At 33.7% G+C, this 17,500-nt stretch overlaps 1 protein-coding gene across 2 annotated transcripts in view; it reads right to left on the minus strand.

Moving 5' to 3' along the window:
- The window catches only part of DENND1B (DENN domain containing 1B), a 3,525,330-nt gene that overhangs the window by 1,874,033 nt on the left and 1,633,797 nt on the right, over positions 1-17,500 (minus strand). For both annotated transcript variants that reach the window (XM_044080248.1, XM_044080247.1), the window contains exon 4: positions 14,043-14,092. In XM_044080248.1, coding sequence (XP_043936183.1) covers positions 14,043-14,092 — 50 coding nt within the window. The remainder of the gene's footprint in view (positions 1-14,042; positions 14,093-17,500) is intronic.

A 17,500-nucleotide genomic window follows, 5' to 3' on the forward strand; every position in this document is an offset into this window, starting at 1 on the left:
TCTTTACCATATGGAGAAATTATTAGATTATCAAGATTATGCAATAATGAAAATAGACCTAGAAAAAATATTTATGACTGTATTAATATGTTTTTAAAAGAGGTTATAGTATGGAATTATTGAATATGTCCATTGATAAACTATTATATAATAATAATAACAATAAAGTTTATCATTTAGGAAATAATAAGAATAAAGAAGATGATAATTTTTACCATATGTTAATAACATTGACAGTATTAATATAAAAATGATAGCTAAGAAATTCTGATCAAGAAATTAAAGATATCTATTTTGTTACTACATACAATATTTTTTAGTAATAAAATTTGGAAAATTATTAAATATTTTTGAAATTTTTGGTATCTGATAGAAATCTTTGTAAACTTTTTCCTAATATTCCAAAATAGCCTTTAAGAGAGGACAAAATCTATCAGATAAATTAATTAAGGCTTATTATATTTTTCCTAATAGTCAAGTTTATCATAATATACAAACATATGGTACTTTTGCTTGTAATAAATGTAGTATATGTAAATATGTAAGGCCATATTTTGATAAAATTAATGATAATATGTATAAACCAAATAATGTTTTTTCTTTCGTGTAATTCTGTAGGTATTATTTACTGTATTAAATGTCCGTGTTTTTTTTATAGGAGAAACAAAAGAAAATTCAAAACGAGAATGCAAGAAACATATTAGGGATATAAAAGAGCTATATTAGAAAGTCCAATTGCTTCTCATTTTATAGCAGTACATAGTGGTAGCGTAGATGTTTTTGCATGTTGTGTTCTTGAAAAGTATTAGTTAAAAAGGTGACGATAGATTAATAAAAACATTTTATTGTATAAGGAAGCTATTTATATATTAAAATACAATACTATGTCACCTAATGGTCTAAATTTAGAAATGAATTGGAAAAGTTTATTGTGATTCTCTAAATGTATGTAGATTTTTTATACATATTGTATTATATAGTACATGGTATCTTTAAAACTTTTTTATATACATAATTGATTAATTTAACATGATTGTTTAATTGATTGGGATATTTATATGAGTGGGTGTGTTCTGTAATTTATGTTCATTGAAGGCTATTATGCCGAGGCTAAGCTGTATTAAATTTTCAAAAAGGAACTGGCGTTGTTTTTACTGCTCGCCCTGATTTCTTTTCATAGTTGTTTGTGGTTTTGTCAATATGGATACTAGTTCTTAATGAACACTCGAGAGTCTTTAGAGAGAATTTTAATTCTCCAGTTGATGGCTTTATTTCGGATACAAGCGATACTAATGAGGGTACAATAAACGCCAATTTGCTTTGAAACAAATGGTTGTTCTGTAGGGATCCTGATTCCAGCTCCTGTGACGCATAACGGTACCTGATGCGCAGTAAGACCGAAGTTTCTATGAATACACAAGTGTTGTTTCCTGAAAACACACCGTATCTGAGGTTACCAATAGAATGAAACACACATGGAAGTTCCAGGCTTTTCGTTATCTCTGAAGTTTTACAAGGTAACAAATCCATGTCAGCTCCTATTAATGGTCAACAATTAAATTTAGGAGAGACTTTAAGAGCTAACGGTAATGTAACCTCAGATTATATATCAAATTTAATCTATGAAAGACAACAGAAATTTATTAATCCTTTGGTTCATGGGGAGGGCGTACTAATGCTGCAATGTTTTCACAGGAGATACAAGATACTATAAAGGAATTTGAAAAGTTATTATTTCGTGAGACACGTTGTCATTTTAATTTATTGGGTCTCAACAGATATTTAGAACTTGACATTTCCCCTCGGGTTTAAGGGCTTTCAAAGCTCCGCAACACCATTTGACAATGCTGATAAAGATGATCTAATATTTAAAGACCGCTGGCTTTCTGCGGCTCACAATCAAGCAATGGAATGGGTAAATACTTGTGGACAGAGAACAGTTACTGTTACAGAAATTACAAACACAACTGCATTCTTTTCACTCTAGGTTACTGGCAGATATAGGTTCAGTCAAGGTTAATGACATTTTTGTTGGTTTAAAAGAAAATCTGAATAAATATGAAAATGAACAAATTCAATATAAATCAACAAAAATTAAAAAGGGACATTAAAGACTATGATAATGGTCGGCGCTTTGAAACGCTAAATCTTTTGGCCCTTTAACTAAACAGAAAAAATCTAATAAAAAACAACTTTCAGTTTCATTTGCATCTTCTGAAGGTTATGGGCAAACTACAGATTCAGAAATTGACTACAATGATTTTCCTCCTCTTCCAGCTGCTATAGATCCAGCAGCTCATCAGCAACACTTTCTCGAATGAAAGCAATAATTCCAAGAGAGGAAATAAAAGAAAGTTTTGAAACAGGTTCTTTCATCGGGTGAAGGACAATTTTAAACAAGTATACAAGAGAAGTAGATGGAACTGACTTTAGTAACACAGATTCTACCATCTTTAATGTAGTTAATATTTGGTTGTGATTTATCCAATGATGAAATGTCTGTACTTAATTTAGGGCTAAAATTTGTCCCTACTGTCATACCTCGACATTATTTTGCTTAAACAGGATATTTTTAAATTCATTAGAAAACTTCATTTGAAATGTCATTTTCTCATGATAAAGTATTTCCAACAGATAAAGTTGAATTTTATAATGGAAATGATGACAGTGATACCAGTATAGATAGTTATTATTCTTGTTTGTCGGATGATTTATCATTATGTACATATTCACAAGGATATTCTTTACTTAATATAGATGGTATTGATTTCCATAGTAAGTTTATTCCTTCTTACAATAATTCTACAATTATTCAATTTTCTGAAATGGTACATTTTTCCATTCAAGAAGTCATGAATTCAATAAATAAAAAATATCAGAAATACAATATGACAAAAAATGAATGGAATGCTTTGAAAAATCTTGTTGATAGACATGATATAGTTATTAAAAAATCTGACAAAAGTAATAAAGTAGTATTACTTAATCATAGGCAATATCTTAATATGTGTATGTCACACCTTAATGATTCTTTAACCTATGAAGTTAGTAACCTTGATAGTTATCTTAATGCAATGAAAGAATATACACACTTATTGAATAAAGGTGTTAGGTTAGGATATTTTTCTAAACAAGATATGGATAGAAAATTTTGTGTAGATAACTGTAATTTGGCCACTTTTTACTGCCTTCCAAAATTACACAAAAATATGATAGATCCGCCTGGTCACCTATAGTTTCAGCTAGTAATTATTTTGTCGAATATAGGCATTGTTATACATAATCATCTGCTACCACATGTACAAAAATTAGAGTCTTATATCTAGACTCTTTTGATTTTATTAATAAGATTAGTGAAGTTATTTGGACAGATAATATGTTTTGGATAAGTATTGATGTAGTCAGTTTTATACACAAATATTAAACATTCAGATGGTCTACAGTCTTTACATTATTTTCTAGGAGATAGTCCTGCTACTCATTTCATTATAGATCTAACTTCTTTTTGTTTATCAAATAATTTTTTTAGTTTTAATGAAATTGTTTACCATCAAATTAAAGGAACAGCTATGGGGCATTTTTATTCCCATGTATGGTCATTTATGGGTAAATATGAATTGGAATATGTGTATACTAATGAATTCTTTAAAATCATGTACTTTATTACTACCGCTACATAGATGATCTCATTTTTCTTTGTAGTGGTGGTGTTGAACATGTTCATGAATTTTTTTCAGATTTAAATAATAATAGATTCAATTTACATTTTGATGGTTTACAATTTGGGAATAAAATCCATTATTTGGATATTTTACTACAAGGAGAAGTAGGTAAAAAGATTCTGACAACAGTGTAGAATTTTCTGATGGAAATCAATTTTAATGGAAATAGTTGTCATCCTCCACATACATTGTCTTTTACCATATGGAGAAATTATTAGATTATCAAGATTATGCAATAATGAAATAGACCTAGAAAAATATTTATGACTGTATTAATATGTTTTTAAAAAGAGGTTATAGTATGGAATTATTGAATATGTCCATTGATAAACTATTATATAATAATAATAACAATAAAGTTTATCATTTAGGAAATAATAAGAATAAAGAAGATGATAATTTTACCATATTAATAACATTGACAGTATTAATATAAAAAATGATAGCTTAAGAAATTCTGATCAAGAAATTAAAGATATCTATTTTGTTACTACATACAATATTTTTAGTAATAAAATTTGGAAAATTATTAAATATTTTGGAAATTTTGGTATCTGATAGAAATCTTTGTAAACTTTTTCCTAATATTCCAAAAATAGCCTTTTAAGAGAGGACAAAATCTATCAGATAAATTAATTAAGGATTATTATATTTTTCCTAATAGTCAAGTTTATCATAATATACAAACATATGGTACTTTTGCTTGTAATAAATGTAGTATATGTAAATATGTAAGGCCATATTTTGATAAAATTAATGATATTATGTATAAACCAAATAATGTTTTTTCGTGTAATTCTGTAGGTATTATTTACTGTATTAAATGTCCGTGTAAGCTTTTTTATATAGGAGAAACAAAAAGAAAATTCAAAACGAGAATGCAAGAACATATTAGGGATATAAAAAGAGGTATATTAGAAAGTCCAATTGCTTCTCATTTTATAGAAGTACATAGTGGTAACGTAGATGTTTTTGAATGTTGTGTTCTTGAAAAAGTATTAGTTAAAAAAGGTGACGATAGATTAATAAAAAACATTTTACTGTATAAGGAAGCTATCTATATATTAAAATATAATACTATGTCACCTAATGGTCTAAATTTAGAAATGAATTGGAAAAGTTTATTGTGATTCTCTAAATGTATGTAGTTTTTTTATACATATTGTATTATATAGTACATGGTACCTTTAAAACTTTTTATATATATAATTGATTAATTTAACATGATTGTTTAATTGATTGGGATATTTATATGAGTGGGTGTGTTCTGTAATTTATGTTCATTGAAGGCTATTATGCCGAGGCGCTAAGCTGTATTAAATTTTCAAAAAAGGAACTGGCGTTGTTTTTACGGCTTCGGCCTGATTTCTTTTCATAGTTGTTTGTGGTTATGCTTTCAAAACAGTTTACATCTGAGCTGGCACTGGGGTCAAAGGCACTGGAAAAACTGAAGCCGAGACTACAAGAGTCATAGAAAGTGTGTGTTGGGGCCAAAAAGCCCAGAGACAGGAACTCATGTCAGTTGAAGTATGCAAGGGGTATATGAAAAAAAATGGCACCAGTGTAATGTAAATGGATGCTGGCATAACTAAAACCAGGTAAAATTGCACAGGAAGAATCTATTTCACACTAAAGTTCATTAGAGGAGTGAATATCAGAAAAGAAAATCTAGAGCTACTGGAGCAGGCATCAGAGCAATAAGAGGAACACTGGAAGGGAAGAAAATAGCTTCAGAAGGAACATTTCATGTATCTCAGAAAGACAAACAACAGAGGATGTTGGCTTTGAATTGTCTGGCCTCAAGTTTAAGAAGAATTTTCACCAGTTTATCATAGCTGGTTATACTACAACAAGAGATAATCTAAAGTAACAATGAGTTTCAGACGTAAACTGGACAAGTTGTGCCTTTAAAGGTGGAAAAGATGAAGACATAGGCTAAAGAACTGTTACTGAAGGGATTTTTACTGAATCTCTTGTAGAATGAAATCTATTAACCACTAACTGTGGTCAACACTTCTCTTGACCAGCAGAAGAGGAGGTAAAATCTGATGGAGGCACAATGGTAACTGGTACTGCATCACAAAGAAAACTCGCTTCATTAACAATAATATTTTCTTTAATTGTGTTATAGAAGACATTGTTTTACCATGTTCTACCTCCACTTGTAAAATGGAGCTCAAAGGCTGACTAGTTTGTTGAATAGCCTGAGAAACCAAAAAGGCCTACAGCATTTTCTTTACCTAAGGTATGCAACTTCAATGAAACATACAGAGAAAGTACACAGTAAGATGTGTGATTCTCCTAAGTAATAAAGGCTAACTGTTTGCCTTTAGCTAGGCAAAATGGCCCAAGCACAGACACACAGAAAAATGGAGAGGATACATCAAAGAAATGGACAGGGCCTAGCCTCATCTTCTGACTTAAAATAATAGCAGAAAGGAAAGTGTCACTCGTTTGTCTCTTAACACTTATAACAAGAAGGCTGGGGTTTTTCTTTAGATGCTTTAATACACAGAAAAACATCTGGATGGATAACAGCATCATAAAATATTAACAAACTAGTTAACAGACAGACCTTATAGACATACATGCTTACATCTCAACTGCTTACTACAAAATAGCAGTCAGGCTCCTACGTGCTCAGTATTTATACACTTGTGCAAGCCCTTGATAGCTTCTTAAAGTTATATACACACATATTGAGCTACAGCCACCCTCTTAAAAAGACTGCCCTTTGTTAAAACAATATCAGAGTTATACATGCATCACTATATACATCAGAAACAAAACACAATGCTCATGTCCAAGTTGCTTCGTATCTGCTACAGGGTTTAGAGATTCGATCATATCTCATAACATAACAATCTGAACCAAGTTTAGCAACAGGAACAGTCTGCGCTGCACAACTTGTATCAGGAAATTCTGGATTCATCATAGGAATGGGAATGTCCTCTGGGATTTCCTCTGGAATTGTAACATCAGACAACTCACTCTGAGATAGTCTGTCTCTCATAGGCTATGTGCTGTGGTATAGGCTTGGATACTGGTCTCAAATGCTTCTGATTCCTACTAAAAATTGCTCCTTCTGATTCCTCAATCTATGATCTCGGTTCTGGACCAACATTCTTCATGACACCAATCTGATCACAACCTTTGGATGTTTGCATCCTTACCACTTCTCCCTCTCGTAATGGATTGAGCAGTTTGCTGGTCAAATTTTAGTAGGACTTCTGGGTTAATTATTTCTTCAACAGATTCGCTTTTACTCTTCTGTTGTTTTTGACACATGGAACCAACAACTGACTACTAATTGGTAATGTGGTTCTGGTTTGCCTCGGCAGAAGTCTGTGAGCTGGTGAACTAACGTGTTTACCATAAGGAATATTTCTGAGATTCAAGAGATTCAGGAATACATCACTATTATCTCATCTTGACTTCTCTAGTAACTGCTTTGCACTTTGCACTGTGTGTTCTGCCAAACCATTTGACTGCACGCACTATGGATTATTTGTGACATGAGTAAAGTCCCATTCTTCAGCAAGTCTTTTGAAATTTTGATTTGTAAATTGTGTACCACTGTCAAAAATAACTGTGTGGACTACCATAGACTGCAAAATGATGTTTCTTCTTAGTAGTGATAGTACTGGATGCTAGGTTGGGAAGCAGCTCAATCTAACCAACTGGAGTAAGAGTTTACTAATACCAAATAATGTCGACCATTCCACTTGAACATGTCTGTGGCTTCTGTCGATCAAGGTAGTTCCTGAATTTGATTAAGATGAACTGGTTAATTCTGTTGATGTGGCTTAGTACTATTACACACTGAACAAGATAAAAGTGCTCTCTTCATGTCTTGTGACATAAAAGGCCAAAATACTAGGTCTCTCACCCTTCTTTTGGTAGAATCGACTCTTGGGTGACTACAATGCAAGACAGTAATGTACTCTTGTTGCAAGGACTTTGGAACAATTACTTTCGGGCCTTTCATAATGATACCGTTTGTCAGCCAAAATCTTATCTCTGTATGGAAAATAAGGGTGCACTTCTTGAGGTAAACTAGATTGCTTTGTCAGCCATCCATGATTGATAAAGTAGTTGAGCCTTTTTAAAATTGGATCTGTGGCTGTGTGATCTCTCAGGTCAACAAGACGTATGGAAGAAAAATGTCTCAATTCCATGACTTCAAAATCAATCGATTAACAACTTTCATTGTCATTCTGATCAGTGATACTTCTGGGTGAACTGGACAATGCATCAGCAAGATAAGGAAGTTTGCCTTTCTTATAGACCAGACAGAAATTGTACTTTTGCAATCTCAGCATCATACATTGCAGTCTGGCTGGAGCTGAATGGATAAGCTTTCTCAACATAGTGAACAATGGTCACTGGTCCGTTTTGATCTGGATAGGTTTACCACAAACATAATCATGGAACTTCGAACATGTGAACACAATCGCCAAAAACTTTTTCTCGATCTGGTCATATTGCATCTCAGTTTGGCCAAGGGTTCTCAATGCATAGGCAACAGGTTGATCCTCTAGTACAGTGCACCTAGTTCAAATTTTGAAGCATCACAGGAAAGTGTTACTGGTTTGTGAACATCATAGTAGCTCAGTGTTGGTGGAATAGGAATTCTCTGTTTCAGGACTTCAAATGCTCTTTGGTGTTGCTCTAACCAAGACCAGGATACATCTTTACGGGTCAGCTCTCTGAGTGGTGCTGACAGCTAGCTCAAATCTGGAATGAACTTGCCTAGGTAGTTGACCATACCAAGAAAATTTTGCAGGCCTTGAACACTGTCTGGTGCTGGCATCTCAAGAATGGCTGTTTGTTTTGAAGGGTCTGGTCATAAGTCAGTACTTGTAAATAAATGACCAACATAAGTAACTTTGTGTACCTTGAACTTGCATTTCTGTGCACTGATTTACTTGATGTGCCCTTTCCAGAACTTTTCTGAGGTTTCTGTCATGCTCTGCTTCATCATGACCTCCTACCAGTAAGTCGTCTACTATATAGCACAAGGATACATAGAAAAAATTTGCTCCATTGCTCGTTGAAAGTATTCACTTGGAGAATTTATCCCAAACGGCATTCTCAAAAATCTGTACCTGTCAAATGGAGTACTGAATGTAGTCAGCAATGATAATTTGCCAAAATGAACTCTCTGCATCCAAGACAGATAAAAATAGTGGCATTTGACATCAAGGCTGCTACTTCAACTGTGCGCACTGGATGATTAGGTCTTTTTAATGCTTTATTCAAATCTCATGAGTCAATACATATTCTGATGTCATCTGAGCTTTTTCTATGAGCTACCATCATGGAAGATGCCCATTCAGATGGAGTTTCAACTGGACAAATCACACCTTGTCACACCATTTTATCTAACTCGGATATGACTATCCTGCATGGTTAATGGAACTTTTCGGGCTGGCCAGATAACTTTACTGACCTCTGGGTCTAACTTCCTGGACTACACAACTGGAAGTCTGCCTAGTTTGTCTTTAAAACATCAGCATTGTTAGAAAACATGTATTGGCAAGATTAGAGTAGTGGTCTTTTAAGCTAACATAGTGGACTTTCTTATTAAATGAAAGGAGTCCCAATTTCAAACTGTCTCTGAGCCCAAATAATGACTGGACGTGCTTCTTGACCACAAAAAATCGCAAGTCATAGTTTCTTCCAACAGAGTAACATGAAAGCACTACTGAGGATTCAGTTTGAATTTCTTCACCTCCATAAGCAACATGCTTTGCACACCTTGCCAAATCTAGCCTTTCACCTTTACATATTCTGGCAAATGTTTCTGTTGACATAACATTGCACTTAGAACCTGTATATACCTTGAGCTCTATGGGTTTGCCATTTTTCCGAACAGTACAAAATACTTTATTCTTTGCCCTGAAATCTACTGCATTGACCATTTCATGAAGCACTTGCACTCCATCAACATAAAGAGAAGCCTTGCCACTAACTGATCAACTTGTTCCTTAAAATGTTCCCTTTTAATAAAAGAATGTGGGCCTTTTGATTTACAAAATCTTTTGAAATTATTCCATTTATTGCATCTGTGGCATTGTTGACCAAAAGCTAAACGTTTCTCCTTTTCAGATTCATGACTTCCACCACAATTACGACAGTTGGCAATGAAACTAAGTTGGGGCCCATGCTTTGAGTTTGCTGACTCACTCTTATGCTTCACTGAAACTGTGCAAAGTCTGGAATTTGCTAGAAAGTTCTGGTGTTTACCAGTGAGTGCTGCAGGGGTTACAGCTGCCATGTACTTAGGCTTTTTAATAATGTGCTGCATACCATTAACACAATCGCTATCACTGTGCCCTCTGCAGCTGCCCTCATCTGTAAGCATATTTGTATGCTTTTCTGTGAGTTTGTATATCTGACAAATCTCAATGGCCTTATTCAAAGTTAAATCACTGTCAGGAAGCAAAATCTTTCTCACAGTATCATCTTTTCTACCACACACAAGTCTGTCTTTTATCAACTCATTCCTTAAGTCACCAAATCCGCACGTTTTAGCTTTGTTTCTCAGATCAGTTATATATGCTGCAGTTTCACCAGGCTTTTGATCCCTTGTGTAAAATAAGTGTCTTTCCATTATAACATTTGTCTGGGGGTTACACCTTTCTCTAAATTTATGTTTTCAGCATTCTGGGTCCTCCCCCTTGACTCAGCCGGTACAACAATATGATGGCTTCCCCCTCTCCTGTAAAAATAGCAGGTGTATACGCAAATGAGCATTCCCGTTCGATGGCTTCTGACCCAGCTAAATTAAGTAGAATAAATGCCTTTGTATGGTCATCTTTATCAGAAAATGCAGCTTGTATGAAAATGTCATACTCTTGCTCACTCTCCAGTTCACAACAATATTACTGTCAAACACAAATGCTCTGGGTTTTCTAAATCCATGTGCCATGTCCACAAAGTATACACAAACTAATTGAAAATATGGCCTTGTAATTATGTATGAATGAACAGTTCTGTGAGCTTGTAGCAATACTCAAATGCACAATAAACTCTGAAATACTGTACTTAGCAAAATATGCTCTGTAATGGCTGTACTTTGCGAAATATCCCTTGTGAAATGTGCCCTCTAATGGCTGTACTCTCTGAAATATGTGCTGTAATGGCTGTACTTTGCAAAATAGCTTTACTGTAACACTGCACAAACATGCAAAAACTTCATATACTTCAGATAACTTGGTTAACTTTGTTTAATATGAAATACATATGCTTAGTGGAATGCGGTTGTTTCCCCTTATTTTATTGGTTTTATGCAATTCAGACTTTATTTCAAACATTTTTGTAGTAATTTGAATATTTTTTCAATATCGTACATATCTGTTTATGCAAAAATTATTTAGAAAGTTCTGTATGCCCCGTTTCATATTATGCGGAAAGAAACAGTGCTGAGCAAGTTTTAATACACAAAATTTGTTTCTGACCTGTTTTGTGAAGTTTTGCACATTTAGGATGATCCACTCCTACATATTCTACCAGCATCTAAACAAGAGCCTCTAGTCATTTTACCCAAGCTGCTTCTGACCTCATGCCCCTTCGGTATGCTTCTTCTAATTCCATGTCCTTTTAGAAATGCAGCTTCTGGCACTAAGTCCTTTAGACATGCCACTTCTGACACCATGTCACTCATTCGTCTCTAACACATAAAACAAGAAGGCTGGGGTTTTTCTTTAGATGCTTTAATAGACAGAAATATAAGAATGGACAGCAACATCATAAAATATGAATTAACTAGTTAACAGACAAACTTTATATACATACATACATTACATCTCAACTGCTTACTACAAAATGGCAGTCAGGCCCACATGTGCTCAGTATTTATACACTTGTGCAAGCCCTTGGATTGCATATTGATCTACAGAAAGGCAAGGTGGAAAATGTAAAAACAGGACATAAATAAGGATTAAAATTCAGTTTAGAGCAATTTTGTACTCAAAGCAGGCTACATTTGTGTTCAAAAGTAACATGGAACAGTTTTAGTTTGATTAAACCAGCAACGCAGCAAAGAAAACCTGCGCAATGAGAGACGAGTGAGGCATGATGAAAAGTGGTGGGCATCAGACAGCTTATAAAAGCTGTATCAGCTAAGCATGCATAATACATACAGCATCAAACCTAAAGGATAATAAAGATAAACTTCCTAATAGAGCTTGCATTCATCTTAACAGAGGATATATAAACTCCGATGCTGAAAACATATTTATGCCATTTCTGCAGGCTCTCTCTCATCTGATACCTTGGCAATACAGAGTTGTAAGTCTGGCATGACCTTAACTGCCATCAATCTATGCTGCCTTAGATCCCCTCTGCCATTGCTCCAGTACTACTTAACTCATTTAATTATACACCATTCTATCAGTCTTTCAACTACTGAAGTTAGACGATCTGCTGTTTTCATCTTCCATACTCAAACCTTTGTAAAGTAGAATCAGGAACACCTTCTTTCATTCATAAGGACTTCACAATCTTCTATAGCTGCTTATAGAGTCAAAAGGAAAGACTGGTAGCATTACTATTACACCTCATCCAAAATTCAAAGTTAATAACATCAGATCCCATTTTTTGGTTTGAAAAGTTAATTCAATCATCATAGATGCAAATGTGGACTTTGGAAGACTGAACAAAAATGCCATGCTCACAGTTTGTCTTGCCCCACATTCCCTTCCCTTTAAGTCTTAGTATGTTACCCTTAGCTCCTCTTTGCTCTGTGACCTCATATAAAGGGATTTTATTTGACACAGCTTTTCATTACACCACAACTGACTGACAGAATCCAATGCTCCAAATTCTGGTGCAATGACTTCTGCACACACACGCACATACATACACCCCCACATACACACACTCTCTCTCTCTCTCTCTATAGATATATATATATATATATATATATATATATATATATATATATATATATATACATATATATATATATATATATATATATACACACACACACACACACACACACACACACACACACACACACACACACACACACACACACACACACATATATATATATATATATATATATATATATATATATATATATATGGGTTCACTATAGAATCTCGAATACTGAACTCAATTTCAGTATTTCGAAATTCTATAGCCGAAAGCCTTAAATCCCAAAACCCCAGAAATGCGAAATTTAAAATCGCGAACCTACACTACAAATACACCACACAAATACACACAATGTCCCCCCCACAATCAAAAATACAATCCTACACTACAGACAAGCAGGGGGGCAAGCCCCCTTGCGCCCCCACACCCCTCCTACTTATATATATATATATATACTAACTCCAAGATCGCACAATCACACACAAAGGTAACTCACACCCACACATTTCATAGCCCCTTGCGCACACACATCACAGCCACAACACACACTAACATACACTAAAGCCCCTAACCAACACACTTACCTGAACTTACACCTATCCATTCATACACCGCAACACCAGAAGCGCTATTTTAAAATCCCTGAACTTCAGGATTTTTAATTTCATGCTTCTGGGGTTTCGCGAGTTAAAGCTTTTGGCTACAGAATTTCGAAATACTGAAATTCAGGATTTCAGTATTTCGAGATTCTATAGTGAACCCATAGATATATATATATATATATATATATATATATATATATATATATAAAATACATAGAGTATGTGTTTGTGTGTATATATTTGTATACGTATATATGTATATGTACCAAACACACATATACATACATGTACATAATACATACATGTACATAATACATACATATAGTATACACACACCTCTGTACAACAGAAAAAGTTGCCCACTGGATGGCAGTAGTAGTATGTACCTAATGAGGAGAGGTAAGGCAGTCCAAAAAATTTAAAAACATTTTCACTTTTGTAAACATGAAATACAGAAAGTAAACTATTTACCACAACCACTAAAGAAAAGTGAATGCAAGCAGAGACTGAAATATGTTACAATATCTGCAGTCAGTAAATGAAATGGATTGAAATCACAGGACAACAAACTGTTATTATTTAACATAATTTTAAACCATAAACATATCTGTTTTTTGTTAAATGCCAATTAATTTAAAATATGACCAGATGACACAATTACATTACAACAACCCCCTTTAAAGCATGTTTTTTTAAATATTTATCCAGATGAGTGTATGTCTTAGCGGGAAAAATAATGAGGGGTCATGTACCTAGAACATTTCAGTTACTTTCCTGTAATATTACAACGCACATGCGAACATTTTTAAATAAATTTATTGCACAATACCTTTCGATGTCAAAAGGGAAACAGAACTTTGGCACAGTTTGCAGCACTTCCTGTGAATGTACATAAAAGAAAAATATTTAAGTTTAATAAAAAGATCTGGAAGCATTTTGTTCTACTGTATTTTGCACCAACAATCAAACTAAAGAATCACTGCAGAAAAAAATGCAAAAACTCCTGAGCTTAAACATTTACTTATAATAAAGCTGGCAGAATGTAAAGATGGAATTAAAAATTATGCTTTAGAAGACTGTAGTGACAAAGTCTGGGAATGACTAAATGGAAAGACTTGACTTGAATGGCATTAATGCCAACAACACCATTGACACACACACACGCAACATAATGAGATCTCCCTCTGTAAGACCATACGGATTATAAGAAGCACTGCACCATATGGGCTCTGCTGGTACATTGTACTACACGTTTAGCTACAGAAACTTCTGACAGCTCTTGGTTCAAGAATATAAATGCTGTTTTAAGTACAGTTCAGGCAGAAAAAAAGGAATGATAATAAGAAAAAGCTGAACACAACAACGTTGTGAATGAGCAACAACTCTTATCAGCCATTCACAGTCAGATGTTTAAAAAAAAAGTTGTTAAAGCTCATACAGGAACATTAGTCTGCCTGCTGTTTCACAGTCGTATGCAAATTAATTAAAAACCACAAGGAAAAAGACTACTGCTTACTCTTCAAATTACAACATATACATTTTGTTAGCCTAGCATCTTTTAACTATTATATTAAAATAAAGTTAAATCTGTGTGTTAAATGCATATTTAGTTCAGATGAACTTTGCATATAATGCAAAAATAAATAAATATTAGTGCTAATCAGAGCTTCATATAAAGGCAAAAAAGAAAACAAAACTCCCATGTTTTGCAAACAGTCTTACAAATATGGGATGTTAATGAAACCACATAAAGACCTACAAATATCTACTGAAACTATATGACTTTAATGTACAAACATACTAATTTGTACATGAGGGTACAGAAATAAATATGATGAAACCAAGGTTCATCAGTTTTAGCAACTGAGCACATTCAGTCTACCAACAAAAAGAAAGCACATCGATGACATGGCTTTTGTCAAAATTCTATTTCCATTCCAGTGTCTTGTTATAAATATAATACACAACTGGCATTTGAGAACTGCTACTCAAACTCAACTTCTCAGCAAAAGAGGAATAATTTTTAACTTTATATGTGATACTTAAAGGAAAACAATAGATGTAAGTAAGTGATTACAAAAAGGAAAAATACACTGTTAAGCCTAGTAAACGACAAATGGCTGAACTTTTCTTTGTTTTAAATAGCCATTAACATGATATGACTAAGGGCAGGGCTGAAGATGGGCTGAACTATTACAAGCCCCTGCAACTATGGAAACAGTAAGATTCATATGTTGCAAGAAATAAACTTAAAAAGCTCATCACAAAGCTGCTGCAAGATCATTATCTTCATGAGACTGCAATGTTCGACTAAACCTTTTCATTAGCAGCTTAAAATGGTGACTTCAGCATGGCTAGTGCTGACAAGGATAGTAAAGCTAGCTATTGGAAGAATCTCTTCTAGTACCAGAAGTGAATTTATAAAAGATCTAAAGTATTTAAAGAACAGGAATATTTATTTTGATAGAAATAACTGAACGAGAAGCAAGCTGCTAGATTTAGATGCAGATTTTTGGAATAATATGCTAGTTTTCAGGTATGCAAGCCCTTGTTAAAGTTTGTACATTGACTACAGTAACAGAATCTACCTAATTTTATGTACAATATACTATACAACCAATATAAGTTGAAGGCAAACAATACTATTTGCCAATTAGCATTAACTGCACTTAATCCATTTTGACAAATTTTTTCTCAAAATATCAGTATTTAAAGAACATGGTGTTCTGTTTACTATACATTCAAAGATATAAACATACAATCATATGATACACACAAGTAACTATAATAAGTACACAATATAGAATGAGTGTGGTTCACAGCAAACTCCCTCTTATCCCATCTCGCTTTGACCAGACCTTAGGGTGGATAAACAAAAGGCTGGTTAATCAGAAAAAGCATACAAAATGGCATTTATAGGTTGTAAATCAGCTAAAATAACAGGATGTTTCTTGTTATGCATTTTTCTAATGAATATGAAGTCTGAAACTCAAATGTCTGCCATTATTTAGCCCAGAGAAAGCAAACGTGTTGTTCTTCTCTGTTGTCTTTTGCTATGGCTATGGCAGAAATTTGATGGCTGCTTAAAGACAGGCCAGATAAGGGGGAGCCTGCTGTAATATATGAAAGTGTACTGGTAATGCAAGTAAACTGGCACTGCCCATGTGTGCTGCAGGTTGGATAATAAGAATCTAATCAGCAACAGGTAATTCTGTAGGTTAGTGACACTGTACTTCCTTAACTGAGGCTGATGCAGCAGATGTATTACAGAAGGGAAGATGTGACCTGCTAACATGCAAATCCAACACAAGAGGTACAGTAATATTCAACTTAATAATGCACACTATTTCTGAGAGTACAAGTCCGGCACTTCTGCAGTAACTTGTTTTATCACTGACTGAAACTAAATATAACACTTTGGCAATGCAAGTGATATCCAATTCTAATAAAACATGTAAATGTCTTGCTTACACATTGCTTGTGTACCATGCCACAATCTACTGAGTCCAGTTCTCATTAAGGCAGCCCTTAAACTAATAAAAAGTAAAGAAAAGTTGGCAAACTGTTTAGTGTTGCATGGATTGCATTTACAGCCTGAAAACTGAATAAATCTATCCTGCTAAAGTAATAGGAAATATAACTGCTAAAGATGCAAGAACGCATGAAGTTCAGCATAAACATAAAAAACTCTCTAATGAATTAATCTTGCACTATTCAAAACATATTTTATTCTAACATGACGCACAAATGTGTGCATATCCGTGTCTGTCTCTACACACAAACATATCTAAATGCATAGACTTTAAAGAGGGCATACTTTTCACTTCAGTTCACATCACCATACCACTAGTCTATCATGTAAGATTTTTGATATTTATTTCCTGTTAATTGTGTAGCTGTACTGGTCAAATGACCATCCTTCAAGCCAAACTCTGTGTGTGTGTGTGTATACACACACACACACACATACACTCTATATACAGCAAAAAATACAAAATTAAATCTATTGACACAGTGCTCAGTACATTAAAATGTTATGTAGTTGACTTAGAAATTCAGAATGTTGGGAAAGCTGTATCAGCTACTGTCACTGAAATAAGAACATTTATATTCTTTTAAATGCATAGCCACTTGTGAGGAATAGAAGAAATGCATTATTAGTTAAGGCAAACAAGAAAAAATATATACATTTGGAAACAACTTGAATAATTATCAATGAAGCAATGAAAATATCATGAGATAATACTTATACATTAAAATAATAATTACTGTTTTTATTGGGGACTA

The sequence above is a fragment of the Protopterus annectens genome, chromosome 8.part0 (assembly GCF_019279795.1).
Source record: "Protopterus annectens isolate FY-2018-M chromosome 8.part0, PAN1.0, whole genome shotgun sequence".
NCBI lineage: Eukaryota > Metazoa > Chordata > Ceratodontiformes > Protopteridae > Protopterus > Protopterus annectens.